At 41.6% G+C, this 23,465-nt stretch overlaps 1 protein-coding gene across 5 annotated transcripts in view; it reads right to left on the bottom strand.

The window, feature by feature from the left end:
- The window catches only part of SACS (sacsin molecular chaperone), a 118,592-nt gene that overhangs the window by 49,977 nt on the left and 45,150 nt on the right, over positions 1-23,465 (bottom strand). For 3 of the 5 annotated variants that reach the window (XM_087436306.1, XM_087436312.1, XM_087436307.1), the window contains one exon: positions 21,416-21,945. In XM_087436306.1, coding sequence (XP_087292432.1) covers positions 21,416-21,435 — 20 coding nt within the window. In that variant the 5' untranslated portion in view covers positions 21,436-21,945. Of the gene's footprint in view, positions 1-11,973; positions 12,140-20,745; positions 20,834-21,415; positions 21,946-23,465 lie in introns of those variants that run through there. The other 2 variants (XM_087436311.1, XM_087436309.1) reach the window with 2 other exon arrangements.

Genomic DNA, 23,465 nt, shown 5'->3' with positions numbered 1-23,465 from the left:
ACATTATCTACAATATTGCTCTAATCTACATGGCAAAATTATTTTTAAATTGTCTGCAGAAATATTAGAAAACAATGTAACTGCTAAGTTTTTAAAAGCCTGAGTGATGACATATCAAGGCACATTTTTTCAAAGGATGGGTGGAGGAGCAGGAAATATTTTGTGCAAGCAATCTTTCTTTGCCTTGGGATAGGAATTTGGGCAGATCCTATGATTTTTCACTCTTATATAATGGCAGTCTTGAGGTGACTTTAAATTACAAAACATAATTTCAATTCTGTAATTGGAATAAGTCCAGCCAAAGTCATTAAATAAAATTTCAACCTTTGATCTTCAGTCAAAGGTCAGCTTTCTCCCTGCTGCTGCCATCACCACCCCACACTGAGGCCTGAAGTCAGACGTTGCCTGCCTCTCTGGGAGACAGAGCAGTATCTGCTCTCTCCCTGTGCCCCCAAATAGTGGCTGTAATTTGACTCACACAGGCCAAAGCCATGAAGACAGAAAAGGCAGGAGGGTGGGCTGTTCCTACTTGGTTGAGCGGCTTGGAGCCCTATGCGTCTGGCAAGTGATTATGCTCGCCCTTACTCTTGGGGGGCTCTTTGGAAAGCACCTCTCTACTAAATTCCTCATGACCTAGGTAAATGCATTTCTATACCAAGCGGTCACTCGTGACTCCTTCCCACAACCTTGAGGAGTTCCACATCAGCTCCCACTTCTCGTAGCTCTAGCCCCACCTCCCCTCGAGCAGACCCTATTGAAGAGGCCCCAATTCAACCCCAACCTGACGCTTTCCCACTTAGGTCAGGTGTGGTCTATGGAAAATTCTCTCACATCCCTTACCCAACAAGCTCGGGTAGTGCAGGCCAATGCCAATACAGCCGCCTCCCTCCTGCTGCCTCGGAGAGTTTAGGCCCCAAGCCTGAGTCGGCCCAGACCCCAGTATGTCTGTGAGCACACGTTTCAAGTTCTCCATGTGATTCACCAGGCTTGAGGTGAAGGAGGTGAACCCCTCGAATCCTGTCCACTTGGCTACATCTCCCTCCAAAGAAATCTCTCCCAAACTTCTCTTCCCTCTCTATACTCTGGCTAAGGGGGTCTCACTCACAGAACTCCCTCTGAGGCTCTTTGTAACTGTGTACCTGAGGTTGGGTCTGTCCCCCAAACACTCTTGCACACAGTGTCACTGTCAAAACTGGGGTAGGAAGCACTTTATTTTAGCACATTTTCACCTTAGGTATACGTTAGTCATCATAACAATTCAAGTTGTGTTCTTATGGAGCCCAAGAGAAGAAAGAATATGAATGACATGTAAACCAACAAAAATATATGTGAGAGAGATATATAATACATTCATTAATTCAAAGTTCAGATACCACAGTATGCCAGAATTATAGCCGTTAAACAAAACAACACCCAGCTCCTATGAGGCTCACAATTCATAATGGGGAGGCAGAAAATAAATACACAGATATATAATATGCAAAGCAGGAATAAGTCCTATGATGCAACATAGTGGGCAAGGAATAGAAAATGACATGTGTTGGGTGCTTATTAGATGGCTGTCATCTGAGGAGAGAACCGAATATGATGCATGAGAAAGCATACTGAAGGAAGCATTAGGAGGACGTTGGCGATTGAGGAAACACACCCATTACCCAAATGTAAATTGTAAGAATATCATTTCTTCTCCATAAAAAAGAAAATTAGGGGCCGGCCCCATGGTGTAATGGTTAAGTTCAGCGCCCTCCACTTTGGTGACCCAGGTTCACAGGTTCAGATCCTGGGTGTGGACCTACACCATTCATCAGGCATGCTGAGGCAGTGACCCACATACCAAATAGAGGAAGATTGGCAACAGATGTTAGCTCAGGGCGAATCTTCCTTACCAAAAAAAAAAAAGAAAAGAAAATTAGCTATTCTAGTTCATTCCCCTTCGCTCACCTCACTTTATTACTGTAACTCTGCTTAAAGTATTTGAAATTTAGATGGTTCTCATATCAGAATCCTATATGTTCTACCCACTACAGATTTCTACATGGAGCATCTCTTCTCAAGTCCGTTAAACTACCTATTTGATTGAAGCATTCTTCAAACATGAAAATTTTGTTTAATATTGGTTTGTTTTTAAATTCACTCAATGAGTGCTATGGCTTTAAGGGGAAGCACTTCATTTTTGTTCATATTCCCACAAGATGGCTGGTGTGTGCACGAGGTTGTGTCTGTGTGGCAGGGAGCCCCCAGACCCACGAGCAGGGCAGCAGGGCAGAATTGGATGTTAGATGGTCCATTAATAATGCTTTTCCCTCAGCCAGCAGAGAGCCAGGCGTCTCCACGCTTACCTCGCAGAGCTGCCTTCTCCTTAGGGGACCCCTGTGTTACTGACCTGGCTGTGTTTGATAAACCCCCTCCATTGCAGCTTTCTATCACCTGACCTTGAAAGAACATGACAAGTCCATTTTCTCATCAGGCTTGTTGGTTCTCGACCAGCCTCCTCTTTATGCTTTCTTAGGGCATCTCCACACCTCCCCCTGCCTCCCCACAGCCCTCCCACTACCCATCTGCTCTGGCAGCACCATCATGTCTCCTCTCCTCTCTCCTAGCCTTTCTGGAAACAACCACTCAAATACAACAGTACATTTTACTGTTTCGACAAACAATTTTGAGTTCAGTACAGGGCTACATGTGAAACGAAATGATGACCCAATGTCTGAATAAAAGCATGACAGAAGACTGCAGGTGGCATTCAGAGTCTTGTGGGAGGTGTGACTACAGAAAACAGGGGCAAAATCTATGTAAAATGGTGAGCTGAAGATGAAAAGTCATGTACAATGGCTTCCCATGTCACTCAGAGGAAAAGTCCGAGTCCTTAGGCTACAAGGCCTTGGTGGTCAAACCCCTGTGTCCCCGGCCTCATCTCCTCCTCACTCATTGTCCCCCTAGTCCCTGCTCATCTCCCCCAGCTCATTCCCCCACAATCATACTTGTCACCCTTCAGATCTTGAACACCAAACCACACTCCCTGCCCCAGGGTCTTTGCACCTGCTGGTCCCGTTTGGCATGATCTTCATCCAGATGGCATTTCCTACCCTCCTCTCCTTTATGTCTGCACTCAAATGTCACCTTTTTCACAAGGCCTTCCTGACTATCCTATAAAAAACAGCAACACTCCTAATGCCATCCCCAGCACTTCTCACCCCCCTTAAGTAACTTAATTTAATTTAATCCCTCTCCACAGCATCTATCTGATATATATTCAACCGTTTATTTGTACAATGTCTGTCTCAGCCCACAATGTTGTTCACTCCATGAGTGTGTGATTCTGTCGTCTGTTTAATTCACTGCTCTGTTCCCAGCACAGGACCGGGCCTGGCATGCCACAGGTACTCAGTAAATCCTGTTGAATACCTGAGCAGTGAATGCTGGCTCGGCCTGCATCCTGGCCTCCCAGGCAATGCCCTGGGCGTCTGTGCCTCCACTCCCTTCCCCACTTGCTCCAGTCTTGGTTTCCTTGGCCTCTGACCCCAGGCTCCAGCACTGCCAGGCTCACTGCAGCCCCAGCTGTGGTGTGGCTCTGACCGTGCCCCACTAGACGTTGGCTGTCCCCTAGCTTCAGCCCTCTGGGCAGCAGGTCTCCATCCTGCCCCAGGGAGCCTGTGTCCTGGCATCCCACACTCTGTCTGCCAGCGTCAGCTGACCCTGACCACAGGCCATGCAGCAGGACAGGTCTTGCCACTTTGGCTTCCTCCCCAGGACAAACAACCACTAGCGGAGTGGAAGAACGAAGTCATAGTCACATTTTATTTCCTTAGTGAAGATTCCTAAAATCTGAGTGAGAACTCACAGCTGAAACCCTCAGAGAACTTGTGCCTGGGGTTTAAGATTAAGAAGCCACATTCTGATGACTCTCTCTGAGAGAGATACCTGAGAGACTCAACTCTGCAGTAGAGACTTGGGCTTTGTTGCACCAGAAACCGCTAGCTTTTGCATCATGACTGCTGGTGCCCTCCCAGATCCTCCCAGGCGGCCTCAGAGTTCCTTCCCATCTGCAGACTTGTCCTTCTCCTGCCCCCGAGCCTCAGATAGGCAGTCCCAAGCTCCCGGGCACGTTAACAAACCCCTGCAGTGGGTGTAACGCTAAACCATGCTCTCTGTCCCCCCAACACTGCAACACGTGCCGTTAACACTGCCAAAGACAAAGTGACCTCCGCCGTCTACTTGCCCTCCTCCTGCAGGCCCCAGCCCACTACCACACCCCCCATCTGGTGGTGAAAAAACTGTCCAAACCCAACGCAGAGTTCTATGGAGGAGGGATTCATGCTACCACATGGATGAACCTTGAAAAGGGCATGCCAACTGAAATAGGCCAGGCACTAAAGACCACTCAGTATATGCTTCCACTTGTATGAAATGTCCGGAGTAGGCAAATCCACAGAGACAGAAAGTAGATTACTGGTTGCCAGGGCTGGGGAGAAGGGGAATGAGGAGTGACTGCTAATGGGCTTCTTTTAGGGATGATGAAAATGTTCTGGAATAGTGATGATGGTTACACATCCTGGTGATATCCTAAAAACCACTGAATTGGACCGTTCAAAATGGTGAATTTTATGGTATGTGAATTATATCTAAAATAATAATAATAATAACATCATAGTTGATGTGAATGCAAAGACTTTCCCTGGACCACCATGTGTAGAATCCCTCTGGGCACAAAAATGTTTTAATGTGGCTACTTTGACTTTTCTGGTGAACCCAGTTGTTTGTTTAATTAACCATCTTCTTAAGATGTTCTCAGTCTTTTTCCAGAATGGTCAGCTGACATCTTTGATCCCACATACATATATAAACAAGATAAAATGCAAACTTCTTATTAGAACAGTCAAGTTCTACTTTTCGCTCTCATCTCTCACTGCCTCCCAATTTACTTTCCCACCTCACACCTCCCCTTCCCTGCTATGCTGCAGCCTCATCAAATTAAGTCTCTGAGCTCTCTCAAGTGGTCTTTGCACGTATTCTCCATCCTTCCTCAATGTCCACTCCTCCTTCAGATTTAACCTTCATCAGGGAAGCATGATGCTTCACAAGGCACCAGGGCTGTGAGCCTAGTCTCCACCTCCTAGACCGCTTGTCCCATCTGTGTCTCCTCCCTAAGCTCGCTGAGGGCAGGGCACGGGGCATCCCGAGCTCCACCTTCAAAGCCTTAGGCAGAGTAAAACCTTTTAGGGAAGACTAGCTCTTCAACCAGAAATGCTGGTGGCCCAGGCAGAATTTATCCGACAGGCTACATTCAATAACCAATAAGCCAGACAAATGACAAAAATTCCCTTCTCTTTGTGCTACTGTAGACACAATTGCTTAACCTTTATTTTTAGTTACATAAAACATGCTTTGGGAAATGACGTCATGTTTTGGAATTAACATTCCTGCCTTTTCTACTTCCAAAGAGGGCATTGTGAATTCCCTAAAGTGCTATAAAAGTTCTGAGAAAATAGGATTGGACAGACTTGACATGATGCTTTTGAATTTATGGTTAATTTTAATGAAAGCTAGTTGTTTGGTTGCCAAAAATCCTAGATTATTCAGACAGCTTTGTCAAAGCAAAATCAACCAGTGAGGGCCTTAAGTGTAGTCATGCTTACATGCTTCGATTGAGTAATCCAAAGGGACTTTGCAGCAGAAAGGAAAAAAATGACTCAGGCCCTGAGACATTGTAAAGGTGACACATCTCAAGCTGTATCAGCCATTTCGGGGAATAATAAAACCACATGTGGTTTCTGAATTCGTCTTCCATTTGTGATGACCTTTCATTAAACATCCTTTCTTGGAACATTTTATAGAAAATATGGAAACAGAGTGAGCTGGCTATAGCAGTATGTACATTAAAATAAATTTACTGCCTGCTAATAATTAGAATGTTTGAATACAGGCTCAGCCTTAAACACAATGGTAGGAAACTTATGATATAATCCATAAAACATTCCATCATAAAACTGATTAAACTGAACATAAGAAAGGAAATAGTGTGAGCCGCAAATACCGTCATACGCTATAATACACTTAGTCCTCTTTTCTGTTTCTTCCAGCTACTGTTGTTCCTCCAGTCAGTTTTCCTTCTTTGTTTTCCTGAGTTGTTGTTACTCACTTTCTGTCCTTCTCCATCCTCTGCCCTTTGTGTGGCAATAAATTGAGGGTATGACCCTGCAACTCGCACATCTGCCAGCTGGGAGGATTGTCACTGCTCCCAGCTCACTGTCTCACCTCTACAAGTAGACTGATAACACCTTCCTCCCAGGGTTATTGTCAGGTGAAATGGGGCTGTCACTGACCTGGGAGATGTTCATGTATTCGTATAGCAAAACTGTGTAGTACCCACTAGCGCTGGGCACTAGTATCATGATAAAGGAGCACAGTTCCTGTGTTGGGGGAGCATCACCTCCTGGGAACAGCAACCAGGCAGGAATTAAAGATGGCGGCCTCCATACGGTTTTCTTCTCACCCTCAGCCTCTTCCCTTACTCTTCTCTCTTGCTTTGGCGTCTGAACAGTGAAGGTCAATGCCAGAAAAAATGTGAAGCAGGCAAAGCATCTTGGGTACTCTTAAAACTCATCTCAACTTCACCTCCTCCTGATGTGGCCTACCCTTTTCACCACCACTTCCTCAGCTCTGTTGAGTTCAGTGGACATCAACCGTGCACATTCTATGTGCAGGCACTCTGCCGAGTGCTCAGAAATCAAAGATAATGGTGATATTAACAACACCTCTGCCCGTAAGGAGCTCAAGAATGGAACGCTACACAAACATAATAAGCATAATTTCATTATAAAAGGGAAAGTGCTAAAATAAAGGAAATGTACTTAAGTCATTAGTTGCTACAAATGCCAGGATACTGTCTTCCATTAACAGGGCTTTCCAGGACCAGCACAATGGCTTCATGTCCCAGTCAGGAAAGAGACTGTACTTCTGGTTAATTTTATATCTGGAATGAAATCTGGCTTTTTCTTTTCTTCCCTTGTGATCTTTATTCCCAAGCATACTGCAGGGTTCAGCTCTCAGCCAGATCTATCACGTTGTGATTGGTTCTATTTTCCATCTAGGCCACACTTCAGTTCCTCTACATCCTTCCTGCACATGAGGAAGGTCTCATTCCAAATTGGCCCTAGTATTCCCTTCTTGTGCATTTTCATGTGTCTGTGTGTGTTTACAAATGGAATTTATTTTTCTTTCCACCTCTTTAGACCTACCTTAGAAAGGACAATGTAGACAGGTTAGCTGTCCATAACACATAGCACTCTCTTCTTTTTTTTTTTTAAAGTTCTTTTTTTTTTTTTGTGAGGAAGATCAGCCCTGAGCTAACATCCATGCTAATCCTCCTCTTTTTGCTGAGGAAGACTGTCTCTGAGCTAACATCTATTGCCAATCCTCCTCCATTTTTTGCCCCAAAGCCCCAGTAGATAGTTGTATGTCATAGTTGCACATCCTTCTAGTTGCTGTATGTGGGACGCTGCCTCAGCATGGCCGGAGAAGCGGTGCGTTGGTGTGCGCCCGGGATCCGAACCCGGGCCGCCAGTAGCGGAGTGTGCGCATTTAACCGCTAAGCCACGGGGCTGGCCCCTGCACATACCACTCTCAATAGCTATCACATCCTCCTTTGATCACTGCTTGCTTCTTCACACAGGAAGGCAATGAAAGGATATTCTCCACAGCTAATACCACTCTCTCAAGTATATTTGTATTTTAATTTCTACTGCCGTGTGGGGAACTGGGTTGATGTTTTTGGAAGTTTAGTCACCCAGTTGCCTCTGAAATCGTATCACAAAGACAGTTGTTCATTTTAAGCAGCGATTGGGATAGTGAGATACTCAAAACTATGCCTAATAATAATACCTGCCATTAATAAAGCCTTACTAGGCACCAAACACTTCTTATTTAATCTTCACTAAAATCCTATGAGGCATTTTTATTCCTATTTTACAGACGATCAAGGAGAGATTCAGATAGGTTACAACTGCCCAAGGCCACATACCGGGCCAAGATCTAACCCCACTTGGGATGAACCCAAAACCTGGCTTTTTAATCACTGTACATATACCCATATAATGGAATTAGGGATGTTATTCATGGAACTAGAGATGTTTATCCTGGAGAAAAAATGATGCCCGGGGACATGTTATACTAATCAAATAGAGGAATGGTTTTCATGTATAAAAATTTCTGTGGCTCTAGAGACAGATACATTTTGGGTTCACTATAATGAAATATATTCCAACAATTAGAACAATGGTCATTTGTATTCATTTATCACCAACTACATGTCAAATCCTTCACATCCACTGTCATATTTAATTCCCAAATAAACCTGCAAAGGAGACATTATCATCCACAATTAGAAGTCAGGATTCAGCACCCAGAGAGGGTAAGGAATTTGTCAAAGGTTTCCTTGCAAATGCAAGTGTCAAGATTGGAACCCAGGTCTCCATTCAATTTCCCTTATTCTTGCTGCTCTCTGAAATTGAAGTAAAGGGGAAACACTTTGCTTGAGATTCTACAAATCATGCACAGTCAGCATGCCTTAGGGCCAACAGTGTCCTAAGTTGTCTCCCGAGGGCTCACCACAATCTTGTATTTTCAAGTATGCGGCAACTGCACAGGCTGGATGCAGGCAGCATGCGAGCCCTCTCACACGCTGGAAAACACTTCTCCACGAATGTGAGAAATATACACTATGAATTACAGAAGAGAGACACAGACATTCAGCCAAAAAGGGGTGATTTTACAATTAACTACTTCTGTTCAGTTAATTATAGACAACTGAGTTACTTGTTTAAAAATACACTCCCCTTTATTTAGATCTGAAATGGCGTCTCAGATAGAATCTGTAGGCCACAATTTGATTAAAGTAACATCTTCTAGTCAGAGGTATTTGAGAAATATGAGTTTATTTATGAAAAATAAATGGGAATCTTATTTTTGTCATATTTTATTTTTAATATTTCTTGCTTATATTCATTAAAGATTTTTAAAAATAAAAAATATGTTCTTACGATAGTATCCCATTTCTAAATATCTGGATGGGGAGTGACATTGTCAATGAGCAGTTCAAAGGGTGATCACTGTTTTATCTCTGTGCAGAGCCAACACCACAATAACTTGGAACTATGAACTGTAGAAACCGTGTCCACAAAATTACAGATCTGTGAGTTTGCGAAAAATAACGCTCCATTTTTTTCTTTGCTTTATATTAAAAGAGGAGCACGCTACAGTCTTCCTCACGTGGAAGGGTTTATAAATGTGCACGTATTTGCTGTCTTGGAAAACAATTACAGTAGTTGGCAGATAACCTCTACTGGAGGGGACACAAACAAAACACAAATTAGAAATGGGTCAAAGGACTTTTTTAAGGAAAATTGGGAATGAATCCATAAAAAAACAACTGGATTTTACATGAGTACTGCAATTGAAGGTTCATCTGTTAAAATTCTACATTTTGCTCATTTCCAAAACCATTTCAAATTTCTCTTGATAGGGTTTCATTGGATAAATTAGATAGTTACAAAATGGAAAAAGAAGATGTCTATTTACTCACTGCTTATAAAAATGAATATTTTTAAAGCACCGAGGACTAAATTTTTAAATAGAGAAAGCATATAATAATATTCAAACGTACTTTTTTTGACAATTCACCCAAATCTAAATCTAAACAAACTGTATGATTGTTCACTATTTGTGTAATCTTTATAAATATAATGCTAAGCAATTTACATAAGAAACTCATCAATTAGAAAACTATTTAGGGCAATTGAATATAGTTCAGAAAACCTATTTTTAATTTCATTGGTAATTAAAATTGTATTTGTCTTTTAAGCCTTTGGTCACTTTCCTGTTTTCTAAATATTTTCCATTTTTGGTTAAATAAACTGAAGATATTATAGATACAAAACAAATATCCCAAGAAAGGAATAGTTACTCTCAGCAAACCCTCTACTTAACGCATCCAATCAGCCACCATGTCTAAGTGCTCCACCACACTAAATATCTTTTGAATCCATTCCCTCCTCTTGTTCATATTGGTTCAGGTCCTTACCTTCTCTTACTCAGATCACTAGGTCCGGATCCCAGCTATTGTCACTGCCCCAAATCCTGTCCTGCGCAATTAATCCTTTATATTGCCACCAAGTTATTCTATAACGGAGTATGACTAAACCTCTCCCCATCATAATGATATTCAGTACCTCAAATTACCTGCATGATAAAGTCTAAACACTTCCAAGACAGGCTCACCCTTCTAGCCTTGTCTCTGCCTCTCCTTCCTGAACATCCCTCCAGAGCTCTGCAGGCATATTCATTTCTTTGCACTTTTTTTGCACATTTCTCTGCACGTTTTGTTTCCTCCTACACATGTGCCTCCTCCCTACCTGTTAAACTCTTTGCCCATCCTTGACGGCTCAGCTCAAATGTCACTTCAATTGTGAAGCTTTCCCTCTGTATCCAACACTGTTTAAGGAAAATTGGGAATGGGTCCATGACAAATAATGTCTCCTTTCTTATTTTCTCATAATATTCTGTATATCCATCTATCCCATTTGTGGAAGATGTATATCCATCTTCCCACATTACATAACCCATGTATTTACTGGCTATGTCCCACCCACACCCCTACCCCCTGGAGACGGGGAGCCTCTTAAGAACAGGAAACAGGTCTTTGTATCCCTTCTCCACACCCCCAGTGCCGGACACAGAACCCAGTAAGTGCTTACGAAGTGAATAAGGACTGAGATAGGTAAGCAGAGCAATTACAAGATCTCTTTCTCTGAAGAGTTGGTGAAAAGTGAGAACTTCAGGCTCAAATCACGTAAGAAGAAAGCACTGATCTTATATTTAAGTCGTTAAGTGCATGAATGGGGTGCTGGAAACACTCCTTCACATTTCAGGAGATAGATATAAAACACATCAGAGGGGCTGGCCCTGTGGCATAGCGGTTAAGTGCGCGTGCTCTGCTGTGGTGGCCCGGGTGCGGATCCCAGGCGCGCACCGACGCACCGCTTGTCAAGCCATGCTGTAGTGGCATCCCATATAAAGCAGAGGAAGATGGGCACAGATGTTAGCCCAGAGCCAATCTTCCTTAGCAAAAAGAGGAGGATTGGCATCGAATGTTAGCTCAGAGCTAATCTTCCTCACAGGAAAAAAAAAACAACATATCAGAGATGGGAAGAACCTAACAACACTACTGAGATTCCATCCATCAATCAATGCCCATTCAGAAGAGCAGAAAGTTTTCCTAGTCAAGCCAATGAGAAGAGACCTCTATCTTCTTGAACATCTTCAGCACTTAACTTCCACTTATGAGTGATCAAAGAAGAAATGAATTTCCTTTCTTTATAAACTATTGAAACCCCCTACTTTACTACAAATTCTCATATGTCATTCTGTGTTCCTCATCATTCACTGCCAGATATGTGAAGGCTGTGGTCTTCACATATTTGGCTTCTCATGACCATTCACCATTGCCACCTCTGTACAAATTAAGAATTAAGAGAAGAGAAGTGGGTCCTTCTTAACTTTTCTTTTTTTTCTTTAATAATTCTCTTAATGGCCAGATAGTAATAAACTGGCATGAGATAAAGTTGTGAGTTGATCTAGCCTTTCATCACAAACTCCAAAACAGTTTTTCAAAGCTTGGGAAGAGGCACACTTCCTTCACTATACATAAGTTAGGGAAAAGTAATGGTGAAAAAAGCAACAGGGCCAAAAGGAAGTTGGGATTCAGACTGTGGAAGATCAGAGGATGAAGAACTGATTAGCATTTGTGCAGAATCTGAAGAATTTTTTTTAGTCAACGCTGTTAGCATTTACTGATCACTTATTGTTCTAAGGGCTTCATTCAGGACCTGGAAGATCCCTTAAAGATCAGCTGGTCCCTCTAGTCACCCTAAACATCTCTTTTCAGTCTTGATAGACAGCTGATATTAAACCATTTACCTGTGAAAGTAGCATTGACTTGTGTAGGGTGGTGGTTTGAATTCTGGTGACACAGCTTCTGAGGAGAATCTCTGGAGCAGAAGAATCTCAATGGGCAGCACTGTCTGAGAATGCGCTTCCTTACCATGCACTGGTAACTCAACTTGTTCCTTAAACTTAAAAATTCTTTTTAATTTTGAGAAATAATGTATTTTAAAACTGCCATTTTTTAATATGTGACAACCCATAAGAAAGATTATAAACTGGAAAATGTTAGTTATTCCATTTTAAAGACCTTAAAAACCAGCAACAACTGGGCGTGGCTTAAATAGTCAACTGACTGTACACAGAAGGTTAAGAAGACAATTTAATTCACGGAGAATCCACTTTGTGAATCAAAGGAATGGGCTAAAGATAAACCTAACCCTTTGAGCAGCCTTCATTAAATAATTTTAAGTAAATTGGGTAACATTCGTGGTAATTACTTTCAAAATGCATAGTAATAATTCCCTGTTCCAGGATAGGAAATTAGAGTTTTTAATAATCTTTTAGTATAACATGACCTATGGATCAAAGAATATGATGATGAGGTACTATTAATTAGTAAAATGTACACATAAAGGTGACTTTCCAAGTGTTTGCCTTTGTCAGTGACTCTGATCAGTGGGCAGAGAGAAATGACCAGTCGCCTCCACGCTTAATGTAATATCTGCAAAGCACGTGTCCTCCTTGCAAACCTTCTGTCCTCTCCTTCTGTAACTCAGCTGAAGGTTTGAGCCAAGTCTTTTCTAAGGAAAAAAACAAGGACAGTAAATGTGCACCGGGGTCTGTAGCACATCACTCTCTTTGAAGAACACATTCGTTTCCATTATTCTCCATGCAGATTAAAAGAACAAATAAATTACAATGTCTGAAATCTGTTCTTTTTGGACTCTGCATTTAGCCACCACTTTCTTGCAACATGACAAGGGTCAATTCCTTTCTTTTGTTTTCCTTTTTTTGGGGGTGGGGGGTGTGGGAAAGGGAGCAATTTAATTTTATGTCAAAATGTCAAATTGTTTGGCTGTGGCAACATGTGCCAGAGGTCAGAATAATATGCAATTATACAGCTTTTCTGTTCTTTATATTTTCTAAGATCTTTCAAGGGATTTCATTCGCTCTCTGAGAGTTCTTTCTATAGAACCTATTTACTTGGTCAAGGAGCTGCTGTAGGCTTCAAATTGTGTTTGGCTCTGAAAAGAATTAGTGTTTTGTTGCTGCACTGTTTACCTTATGGCTACTGCTTTCAATCATAACTGTCTAGAAATGAGAATAATTTATATTAAAGGTTCAAATATAAATGATCTTTCCTACTGCTTAATTAAAAAATAATAATCTTGAGTCAATTTGACTCTAAGTTATTTTTTCAATGAGATTTTCCCCCCTAGCAGATTCAGTAAATGAGATAATTTAAAATCCTAATGTTTTATGCTGGGTAATAAATTAACTTTACATTATTCTCATGAAAAGCTATCAGTTGATTTTTCAGTGAAGGGGACCTTCCTAGGTAGTGTCCAAAGGGTAATGATTCCAATACCCATAATGTTAAACAACCAATGTATTTCTACCGCTGCGACTGTTTCCCATTCTCCCTTCTGATACCTTCGGGTGACTGCACTGAACTCCCCGCGCACCAGAGAGGGAAGTCCCTCCTTCCCCAGCACAAATGTGCCTGGAGTGGAGCAGCCCTCAAGGCCCCTGCAGGGTGTCACTGTGCAGTTTGAGAAGTGCCACCACACAGCTGCACCTCCCAGGGCCTTGCCATGAAACCAGCACAAAATAGGATGCCTAGGATTTGCTTTAACGTGCTGAAGCAAAGAAAGAGAGGGATATGAACATATTTGGCAGAATGTAATAATTATTGAATATGTACAATGAGTATATGGGTGTTCATTGTAATAGTTTCCTCTACTTCTGTGTATGCCTGAACTTTTTCAAGATAAAATTTTTAAAAAGAGGTAAAGAGGCACCAAGGCCAAGCATCAGATTTCTGTCAATTCTGGGTAAAGAGGGTGAGTGCCCAAGCTCCTCTCCACATACACCAAACAGCATCCTTTTGCCCCATAGGCCCACACTCCAGCCTGCTTGTGGAGGCTAATCTGTATGCACTGTGTCAACAGGGGCCCCGGGCACACTGGCTGCAGGTTGAGTTAGCCAATAGAAGCCCCAACAGAAGCTGGAAGGGAGGGATGAGTGAGGTCAGGGAATTCATTCCCCCAACACCCATCCCACAGCCTCACCAGGGCCTGACTGTGTCCTTCAACCAAAAGGTCACTGCCCTTCTCAAGGGGTCTTGCTCTACAGTATTACTCTTTGTCCTTCAAGGTCAAGCAAGTGCTCCTATCTCTACTCCCTCAGGTCTCCGGAGGTAACACTGCCACTGCTGCTAGCTCCAGGTTCCTCAGTGATTTCTCATGGTTCTTTTTCACCCTTTGCACATAATCCCCTGGGTTATCCTGTTGAGCGTGGGGACCCTGACTGATAGACCACTCAACACTGCATGGTCGCCTATTCTATCCATGAAGGACAAGATGAATCAAACTCACTATTATGAAAAGCAGAAACATGCCTGATTGGCAGAAAATACTGCAAAGCATCCATCAGTGTGTTTTTTCCTCCTTCCCTCACCAAGTTCCTTCCCTTGCACATTGAAGATGCATTTCTTAGCCCTCTGAAGCTGACAGCACTAATGGTGAGCTATCTGTTGCAGACCAGACACAAGGCTGCAGATATTCCACAGAATGGCTGAGAATCATACATAGGGCTGTTTTCCCTCTCTTGGGAACCAGGAAAATGGGAACCACCGCTGGAGCCCACGCAGGGAGCTGCAGGGAATCCAAGCTGGTCTTTTCATTACCACTTGACAAGGACACCAGTTGTCAGAAGCCATCCTATTGCCTTTTGATGATTCTTTTTCTAAAGATACTGTGTGGTGTTCAACAGGATTCTTCCCAGGCCCTCACTTTGCATCTTTTATTTCCTATTTGATGGCCAAAGACACTCAATAAGCCCCTCCTCCAAGCACTACATGGACACATTAAGGGGATGATAGTGGCCAGAAGGAAAATCCCCCCCGAGCAAGCAAGAGGGATCAGACAGACTGGTTTGCAACTGCTCATTAGGCTGCGATGGTGGTGGGCAGCACCTTTCCTGTAACACCTGTGTGACGACAGATACTTTGAGGTGTGGGAATGGAAGCCATCAAAGGATGGCTAGACTTTGTGCTAGTTTCTGGAGAATGAAGTAACAACAATGGCTACCTTTTCTTGGGCACTCTGTGTCTGATACTATGCTAAGTGTTTTACATTCATGCTCTCTGATCTAACATTATTGTAGGCATTATTTTCCCCATATAAAGAAAAAGGAATATTCAAGGCCACATGATTAGTAAATGGCAAAGCTGAGATTCAAACTGTCAAATTAATAAACAGAAATTTCATTAAATTGGAGACAGGAGGCCAAAAGGAGGAGGTCTCACGCCCTGTGTCAATAGCAGAGCCCAACAGGAAGAAGAAAGACTTCCTCTTCCTCTTCCTTCTTTCCTGCCGGCAAGAAGCTCAGCCAATGAGAGATTGTCACTACTCAGCCAGCGAAAAGCCACTACACAATGCAGTCTATACAGAAGCAGATATATAATGATGTACACATGAAATTTACATAACGCTGTAAACCAATGTGACCTCAATAAAAGAAAAGGAAAGAAAAGAAAAGCCACCACAAGTCTAACTCTTTGTTTACAATAGCCCTCCTAACTTCCTCTTCCCCTCTATAAAAGAGTTTCTCCTCCCTTGCTGCACAGGACTTGCACGTTGTTCGCCATAGTTGCAGACCCCAAATTGCAATTCTATGCTGATCCTGAATAAACCTATTGTTGCTAGAGAAATAACTGGCTGTCTATTTGTTTAAGGTCAACAAAACCAAGTAGGTTTGGCTCAAAAGTTTATACTCTTTCCATTACACAATTTGTTTTCTCTTAAAGGAGCTGGGAGGATATTTGTTGCGAGTTTGTTTTGTTTGGATGTAAAGGTATCTAAGGAAGAGAGAGAGAAGATATAGAAGGGGCAGGACAGGACCATCCTCCCCTCACTGGCCACACATGAGGGACTGGTTTTGAGCCTATGAGGACAGAAGGTCAAGGCACAGTGTTCATGAAATACTGGATAGGACTAATTCTATGCAGCACTGCTTCCCTCCTAGAATACAGTATCAGCACGGGCTTGAGGAGAAGCCATTCATCTCCCCTCATGACCCCATTCACAGGTTGCAGAGTCGCTTTGGGTTCAAGGGGTTTGTTGGGTGCAGGGGATAACATCTTACAGAGGTGCCAGCTGCAGAAGCTGTGACAAGTCTCCTTGACAGAGAGGCTCAAGCGGAAAGAACATGAGCAAATTTGGTCCTGACCCCACATGAGAGGTCACCATCCTAAGGACGCCCAGAAATAGCCAGGGAAGAATTTAAGCAGACGAGAGGAGCATGGGGGTTAAGGTCTTGTCAAGCAGGTGTATGTTTAGAGCCATGGAGATATGAGTGTAAATATTAACCACCCTTATTTATGCTCATGAACTAGTGAAACCTAGGAGGCATGGAATAACTGCTAATCCACTTGTTCTTTCTTTGGACCCCTATTACTCTGGCTCTATTTCTGGGTTACGGCCACTAGATCCATGGCTCCAAGCCTGAATCCACTCCTGTTCCTCCTCAGAAGTACAAGGCCGGCTAGTTTTCTTGGCCCTCCACTGCCCACCTGCTCTTCCCTGTCTGGACTTAGTTTTCAAACCTTAGACTCAGCTTATTTGTCTGCTCTCCTGAGCAGACAGAGAGCTGACTCTGCTCTCCCATCTGAATTTTTGTTACTCCTATTGTGGTATAGTAAAAAATACATATTTGGTCTTTGTCTTCGGCATGGAGCTCCTAAAACCCTTGGAATTTGCTGAGTGCTAGGAGTGTCTTCTGTTTGCTGATGAGATAACTCAGGGCAAGGCCCCCAGAGAGCCTCAGGATGGGGGCTGGTCATCAGAGAAACTAACCATGTGATTAGAGGGTTAGAACTTTCAGCCTCATCCCCTGACCTCCAGGGAGGGGAGAGGGGCTATAGATTGAGTTCAATCACCAATGGCCAATGATTTAATCAATCATGCCTATATAATGAAACTTCAATAAAAACTCTGAAACAACGAGGCTAAGGGAGCTTCCAGGGTGAACACATCGAGGTGCTGGGAGGGTGGTGCACCCGGAGAGGGCATGGAAGCTCTGTGCACCCCTTGCCCAAATCTTGCCCTATGTATCTCTTCCATTTGTCTATTCTTGAGTCATATCCTTTGTAATAAACTGCAATTGTAAGTAAAGTGCTTTCTGAGTTCTGAGTCTTTCTAGAGAATTACTGAACCTGAGGGAGGGGGGTCCTGGGCATCCCCGAATTTGTTTTTGGGGTAGCCTAGAGATCTCATTTGCAGCTGGCGCATGAAGTGGGGGCAGTCTTGCGGGACTGAGCCCTTAACCTGTGGAGTCTGTGCTAACTCTGGGTAGTTAGTGTTACAATCAAATTGAATTGTTGGACACCCAGTTGGTATCAGAGAATTGGGGAACTGATTGTTGTTGGAAAAATGACACACACCCACCGTAATCAGGTTGTTGATATTCATCTTAAATGTATTCAACATTTGACACTGCCAGATGGTAAGGATAATCTCATAGCCTCCTGAAGAGATTGGCACATGAACCCCCATAGAGCCATCAGGTAAGTTCTTCTAACACCCTACCATCCTGGCCAGAACTGCCATCATCTCTCACGTGGGTTGTTACAATAAAGCATAATGGGTCTCCCCACTTCCACCCTGGACCCTCTACACAGCAGCTAGAGGGATTCTTTAAAAATGTAAGTCAAATCCTGTCACTCCCTAAAACCCTGCAATGAGTCCCGTTTCCTGCACAGTGATCTGACACCCAGCTACCTCTTCCACCACATCTTCCACCTCCCTTGCCCTCACTCACTTCACTCCAGCATGCCAGCTTCCTCCTGTTTCTTGGAACATGCCAGGCAGCTCCCACCTAGGGGCTTTGCACAGGTTCCCCTGTCTGGAACATTCTTCCCCTAAATAGCTTATGATTAATTCCCTCATCTCCTTTAAGTGTTTGCTCAGATTTCACTTTTCCATGAGGTCTGTCCCAACTATCCTTTTTAAAATTGTGATACATGTTCCCACATAACTCCATTGACTCCCAGCTCCTTTTCCTTGCCTACTGTTCCTTTTGGTCCATCATATAAGGTACCATATAATTTAATTATTCATTAGATATTGTTGGTTTTCTGTCTTCCCTTGTTAGAATGTAAAATCCACAAAAGTCAGTATCTATATCAATTTCATTCCCTGATGTATCTCAAGTACCTGTCACATAATAAATGCTCAACATATGAATGAATGATTTTAAGGGTAAGGTTTGTTCGGAGACTCCTAACTAAAAGTGCTGCACTGCGATCCCCGGTTAGAGGTGGAGTCAGACACGTTGGGTGGACCCTGGAGGAAGACAAGAGAGCTGGGTCCAGTCACAACTGGGCCTGAGCTTGACAAGGGCTCCTCTGAGCCCTCTTTTCCACTAGGCCTTGTCCTTGGGCCCTGTCTTTGACCTGCCTAGCCCAGTTTTAGCAAGAATCCTGCTAAATCAGTTTAGCAAGAATCTCCTACCCTTAATATCTTATCACCCTCAATATCTAATCATTTCTTCATCCCCCACCCTTGAGACCTGATCACCCTGACCTGCCTTCAGCAAGAATCCTATCAAGTCAGTTTAGCAAGAATCCCCCTGCCCTTATTAATTTTCCATCCCCGATCCCCTCACTCTGCTCATTGGCTATAAATCCCCAGCTGTCTTTGCTGAATTTGGAGTTGCAATGGTCTTCATGACTCTTGCAATAGTCCTGGATAAAATCTTCCCAACCACTTTAACAAGTGTTAGAATAATTTTATCTTTAACAACACTATGAGTTTGAGCAAGTCATATAATTTCAGTTTTCTCATCTATCAAAGGAGACTCATATGAGAGGATCTCTTAGACGCTGCCACCAGCCTCAATCAATCCCACATACGCCAAGCTCCTCAGCACACTGTAACTACAACTGTTTCCTCGGCATCCTAGGGGACAGTTTCCCCAAATCTGGTCCACCCCTCCGTATCCTGGAATCTGCTGTTTGCACATACTGATGCTCCAGGGTCTTCCTGATGGCGATGGAGAGGGAACCGATCCCAAAGTTGCCTTCAGCAAGTGAGACTAACTCTCAGCTTTTAGCTTAAATATTCAGACTGTATATTCAACAATATATCTGCTTTTATTTTAGCATAACATTTGATATTGCTTACAAGATATATAATTTAACTTCTTTTCTCAAAATATTTACATAAAGCCAGTATCCTGGAAAAGGCCTGCGTGTTAATGTCAGGACTCTAAGCAAGGCTCCACCGCCCACACACGCACCCCTGAGAACTCGCCACACAACACCTAGAGCTCAAGACTCCAAGACTGGATCCTTTTCAGCTTTGAAAATTATTATCTTGCCCCAGGAACAAGGAAACCAGACAATCAAATTTTACATATTTGTGGTCTTAGTAAGACAGGCTTTAAATGTCTTAATAAAAGTGTGTTTAGGGGCTGGCCCATGGCTGAGCGGTTAAAGTTCCGCACGCTCCACTTCAGCAGCCTGGGTTCACAGGTTCAGATCCCGAGCGCGGACATACACCACACGTCAAGCCATGCTGTGGGGGCAACCCACATACAAAATAGAAGAAGACTGGCACAGATGTTAGCTCAGGGCGAATCTTCCTCAGGGAAAAAAAACAGTGTGTTTATAAAAATCAACTTAAGATTGATGCTTTGACTGTCATCCCATGGACTCTACTCTATGTGTTCATAAATGTTGCTATACCCAGCTACTGACATTTTAACTTTAAGTAAATAAGTAAATAAACAAATAAGTTCTGAGGAAATTCTAAAGTACCCAAAGCCTTATAATCGGCAAAGATACACTCAAAGTTAATATGCTTTTTTCTAGTTATAAATGGAATTTATCACCTAGTGATTGCAAAGACAATCTGATCTATTGTTTTTTTCAACATCTGTTGACATTCAATCATGACGGTTGAAAATTTATACTTAGTGACAGCATCAATGATTCTATACAATCACTGCTTTTTATAATAAATTTATAAATGAAATTATTTCTAACAAATCAGTCAACTGGTAAGTTGAATGAAAATGAGTTCACCTTTAATTTGAAAAAGCATCTACTTTCAAAACTAGGGGGAAAGCACTGTATGGAAGCACTGAAGAAGGTAAAAAAAGAAAACCCACAGAAATACTGTGAGATAACAGGTATGATGATACAACAGTATATTTCCCTCATGTTTAAACAATTTAGCATTGTAGTAGTAATAAAATTCACATCAGATGACTTCTAATATTAGAAAATACAGAGAATAATCAAATATTCCAATTGGTCAATAAAAATCAAACTTATTAAGTAGTCTCAATACCCATGCACTTTCACATATTTAAATAACAATGAGTCATAAAATTAATCCTGGTTTGCTAGGAGGAAGTTCTACTGAAAAGGTTACACTTACTTCCTCTCTCTAATGAATAAAAGTTTACAAAAGGTAAAAACAAATATTCAGCTTTTTCAACGTTTCAAATTTGGAAAGCCAAATTTGAAAAGTCTTTTTATCTGTTGATATCATTAGGTTACAAGATGTGAAGGCTTACCTGGTCTCTACGGCACTAAAATTTCAGGTATTGAACGTACTATTTGAATACAGCAGTCGAAATCAATGAAAGTGTATTTTGTTATATGCTTAAGAAAAAAAGAAGAGCACATAAAAATTTAAAGAGTAATAATAAATATACATTAACCTTATAGTTTGACATAAATCCTCAAGCTTGTAAAATAAGAATATGTTCTTATAAAATAGCAACTAAATTTGAGGAAAGGAGCAAGCATTATCTTTTATCATCATAGTTTAAAAAGGAAAAGCAGCCTCTCTCTCCTTTCTCAGGTTATTCGCTACAACTGCAAGTACTTCACAATTGTTTATTGAATATTTTTCGAATAATCATACAGCCAGTGAGAGACACTAATATATCATTTGATGAAGGAGAAAATGGGATACATGTAGTCAATTGTCCATTAGAACGGCCACCCAAAGAGACAGAAAATCCAAAACCATCTGGACAAATGTAAGGAATGATTTTCTACCCATGGCTTGAAATGTTACATACACAATTCCAATTACAACTGAAGCATCTATAGTTGACTCACTTTTACCTCCAGAGAACTTTCATTTGTTTCTGCCTACTTATGTTTCATTTAGGAAAACCCAATAAGCCTTAAAATCTCAACACAAATTGTTGTAATTTAAAACATTAACTCATTTACCTATTATCCTTGGTCTCCATTATCACTTCTCCTGGAATGCTTGTCCACGAAAACCATGAAAATATTTTTCTTTCTTCTAAGTCTTTCGTTTGTGTTTCCTTTAAATGTGTCCTCCACGTTCAGCTCTTCCTGGCCAGTGAAAAGCCTGCTTTTCCCCTCAGTGTCCATTCATCATCCGATGTCCAAAAGCATTGTTGTGTTTTGTATTTGTGTTTCTTCAAGTATGACTCTCCAGCCCGAAAGTGGTTGCCCCCTTGGGTTATGCCTTCTGATCCAACAACCCAGAGAAATTCTTAAGGTAAAATTGTATCGATTAGCTAATGGTTTTTGGCTTTTCCCGAAAGTAAAAACAAGCTAATTTCATCTGAGAATCTCCTGTATTTCTTTTTGAAGGTGGTGGGGGATGATGTTGTAGCAGTTCTTGGGCTCCGTGTCTCTCATCCTCATCTCAGCAGATGTACAGTACTCACTGGACAGCGCATTTCTTCTTGCTCTGGTGACACATACATCTTCGTATCACTTCTATGATCCTGAAAGAAAAATCAAGGAAGGGTAAAGGAAGGAGTAGAGAAAAGTACTTGAAGTAAATGCACTGAAAATGTAACTCCTCATGGAAGACAGCCATGGTTCTTAGCTCCAGTGACTTTCTAATTATAAACTGCTGGTTGCACCACAGCCCTGCTAAATAGCACAGCTTTATCCCTCACCTCACAACCAACAAATGCACCTGTGTAAGTAGACATGGCAGTCTCTATCAATAAAAAGCATATCTACTTAATTTAGTTTCATGTTCTCACTCCCTATGCATTTCTTCTCACTCCTCTTATTTCCCTGGCTTCTTCCAAGTGAAATATGTGCCTCATACAATGTGCCTTTTTTCAGGACCAATACCCTTAAATCCAAACCTACAACTTTACGCATAATATGACTCATGTTTGAAAGCAAAGCATCTAGGTTAGGAAAAGAAGAGAAAATGTGTCTATCAGAAAGTCTTTATTTTCCTAGTAATATTCTCAATAACTATTGGATCCTGCAAAAGTCTAACTTTTTAAGAAATAAACTAGAAAAAAAAAGACACAAACTTTTACAACAATAATATGCCAGAGGGACACATGAAGACTGAATTTTCTACCTGTTCATACAACTATCATGGTTATAAATACTTTATAATTTTCAAGGTGCTCTCTTAGACATTATCACATTTAACAGTTCTTTGAAGTAGACAGAACAAGAGAGGTGGAATTGCTAACATGTTAAAGAAACTTGGACACGGGAAGGTAAGCAACTATGTTTAAGCTCACTCAGCTAGGAAGTGATGGATGGAAACTGGAGAACCAGCTCCTAACTTCTTATTCTGTTTTTGTATCCAACAACATTTCACTGTGGACAAAAGTAATGTAGAGACAATAATTTAAGCTATACTTATAACACTATAGATTCTTGGATTCATTGAAACCCAGGAAAATAACCCAAAACTCACTGTAAACTATTCCTCAAAAACACTTCTCCAGTAACTTGCTATAATAAAAATATTACTAGGCATCATGAGTGAGATTAATTCAAACAGACCAATCCCAAATCTTATTACTCATTCATATAAAACCATATATCATAAAATTTTGATTGCTATGTGTCAAGAATTAGAGTAATTCTAGATTTAAAATTAAAAATTGAAATTAAATTAAGAATTGTTATTTGCAAGAGAACGGAAGCCTTTCGTATGATAATGGATTTTAAAAATTGGACTCTTCAAGTGGAAATGTTTAGATTAAGAGAGGTTATGTATAATAAAGTGGAGGATTAGGATCAACTTCTTTATCTATAAAACAAGAGGACTGGCATAAGTGTTCTAAGCTATTAACTAAAATTCTATGACTCTAGACAGGTATATATATTGTTAACTCATCAACAATTCTGCGAATAGGAATTAATCCAAATATGTCTTTTAAATAAAAAAGTTTTTGTCAATCAGAATGTCATTTTAAATATAACCATAAAATATGAATGTATTGTAGAACAGATACAGGTTATTTCAAGTTCTTAATGAACC

This window comes from Ceratotherium simum, chromosome 10 (genome assembly GCF_057802395.1).
Source record: "Ceratotherium simum simum isolate JZ-2026a chromosome 10, ASM5780239v1, whole genome shotgun sequence".
NCBI lineage: Eukaryota > Metazoa > Chordata > Mammalia > Perissodactyla > Rhinocerotidae > Ceratotherium > Ceratotherium simum.
The sequence above is the reverse complement of the archived record's forward strand: the minus strand, read 5'-3'. Positions and strand labels throughout refer to the sequence as shown.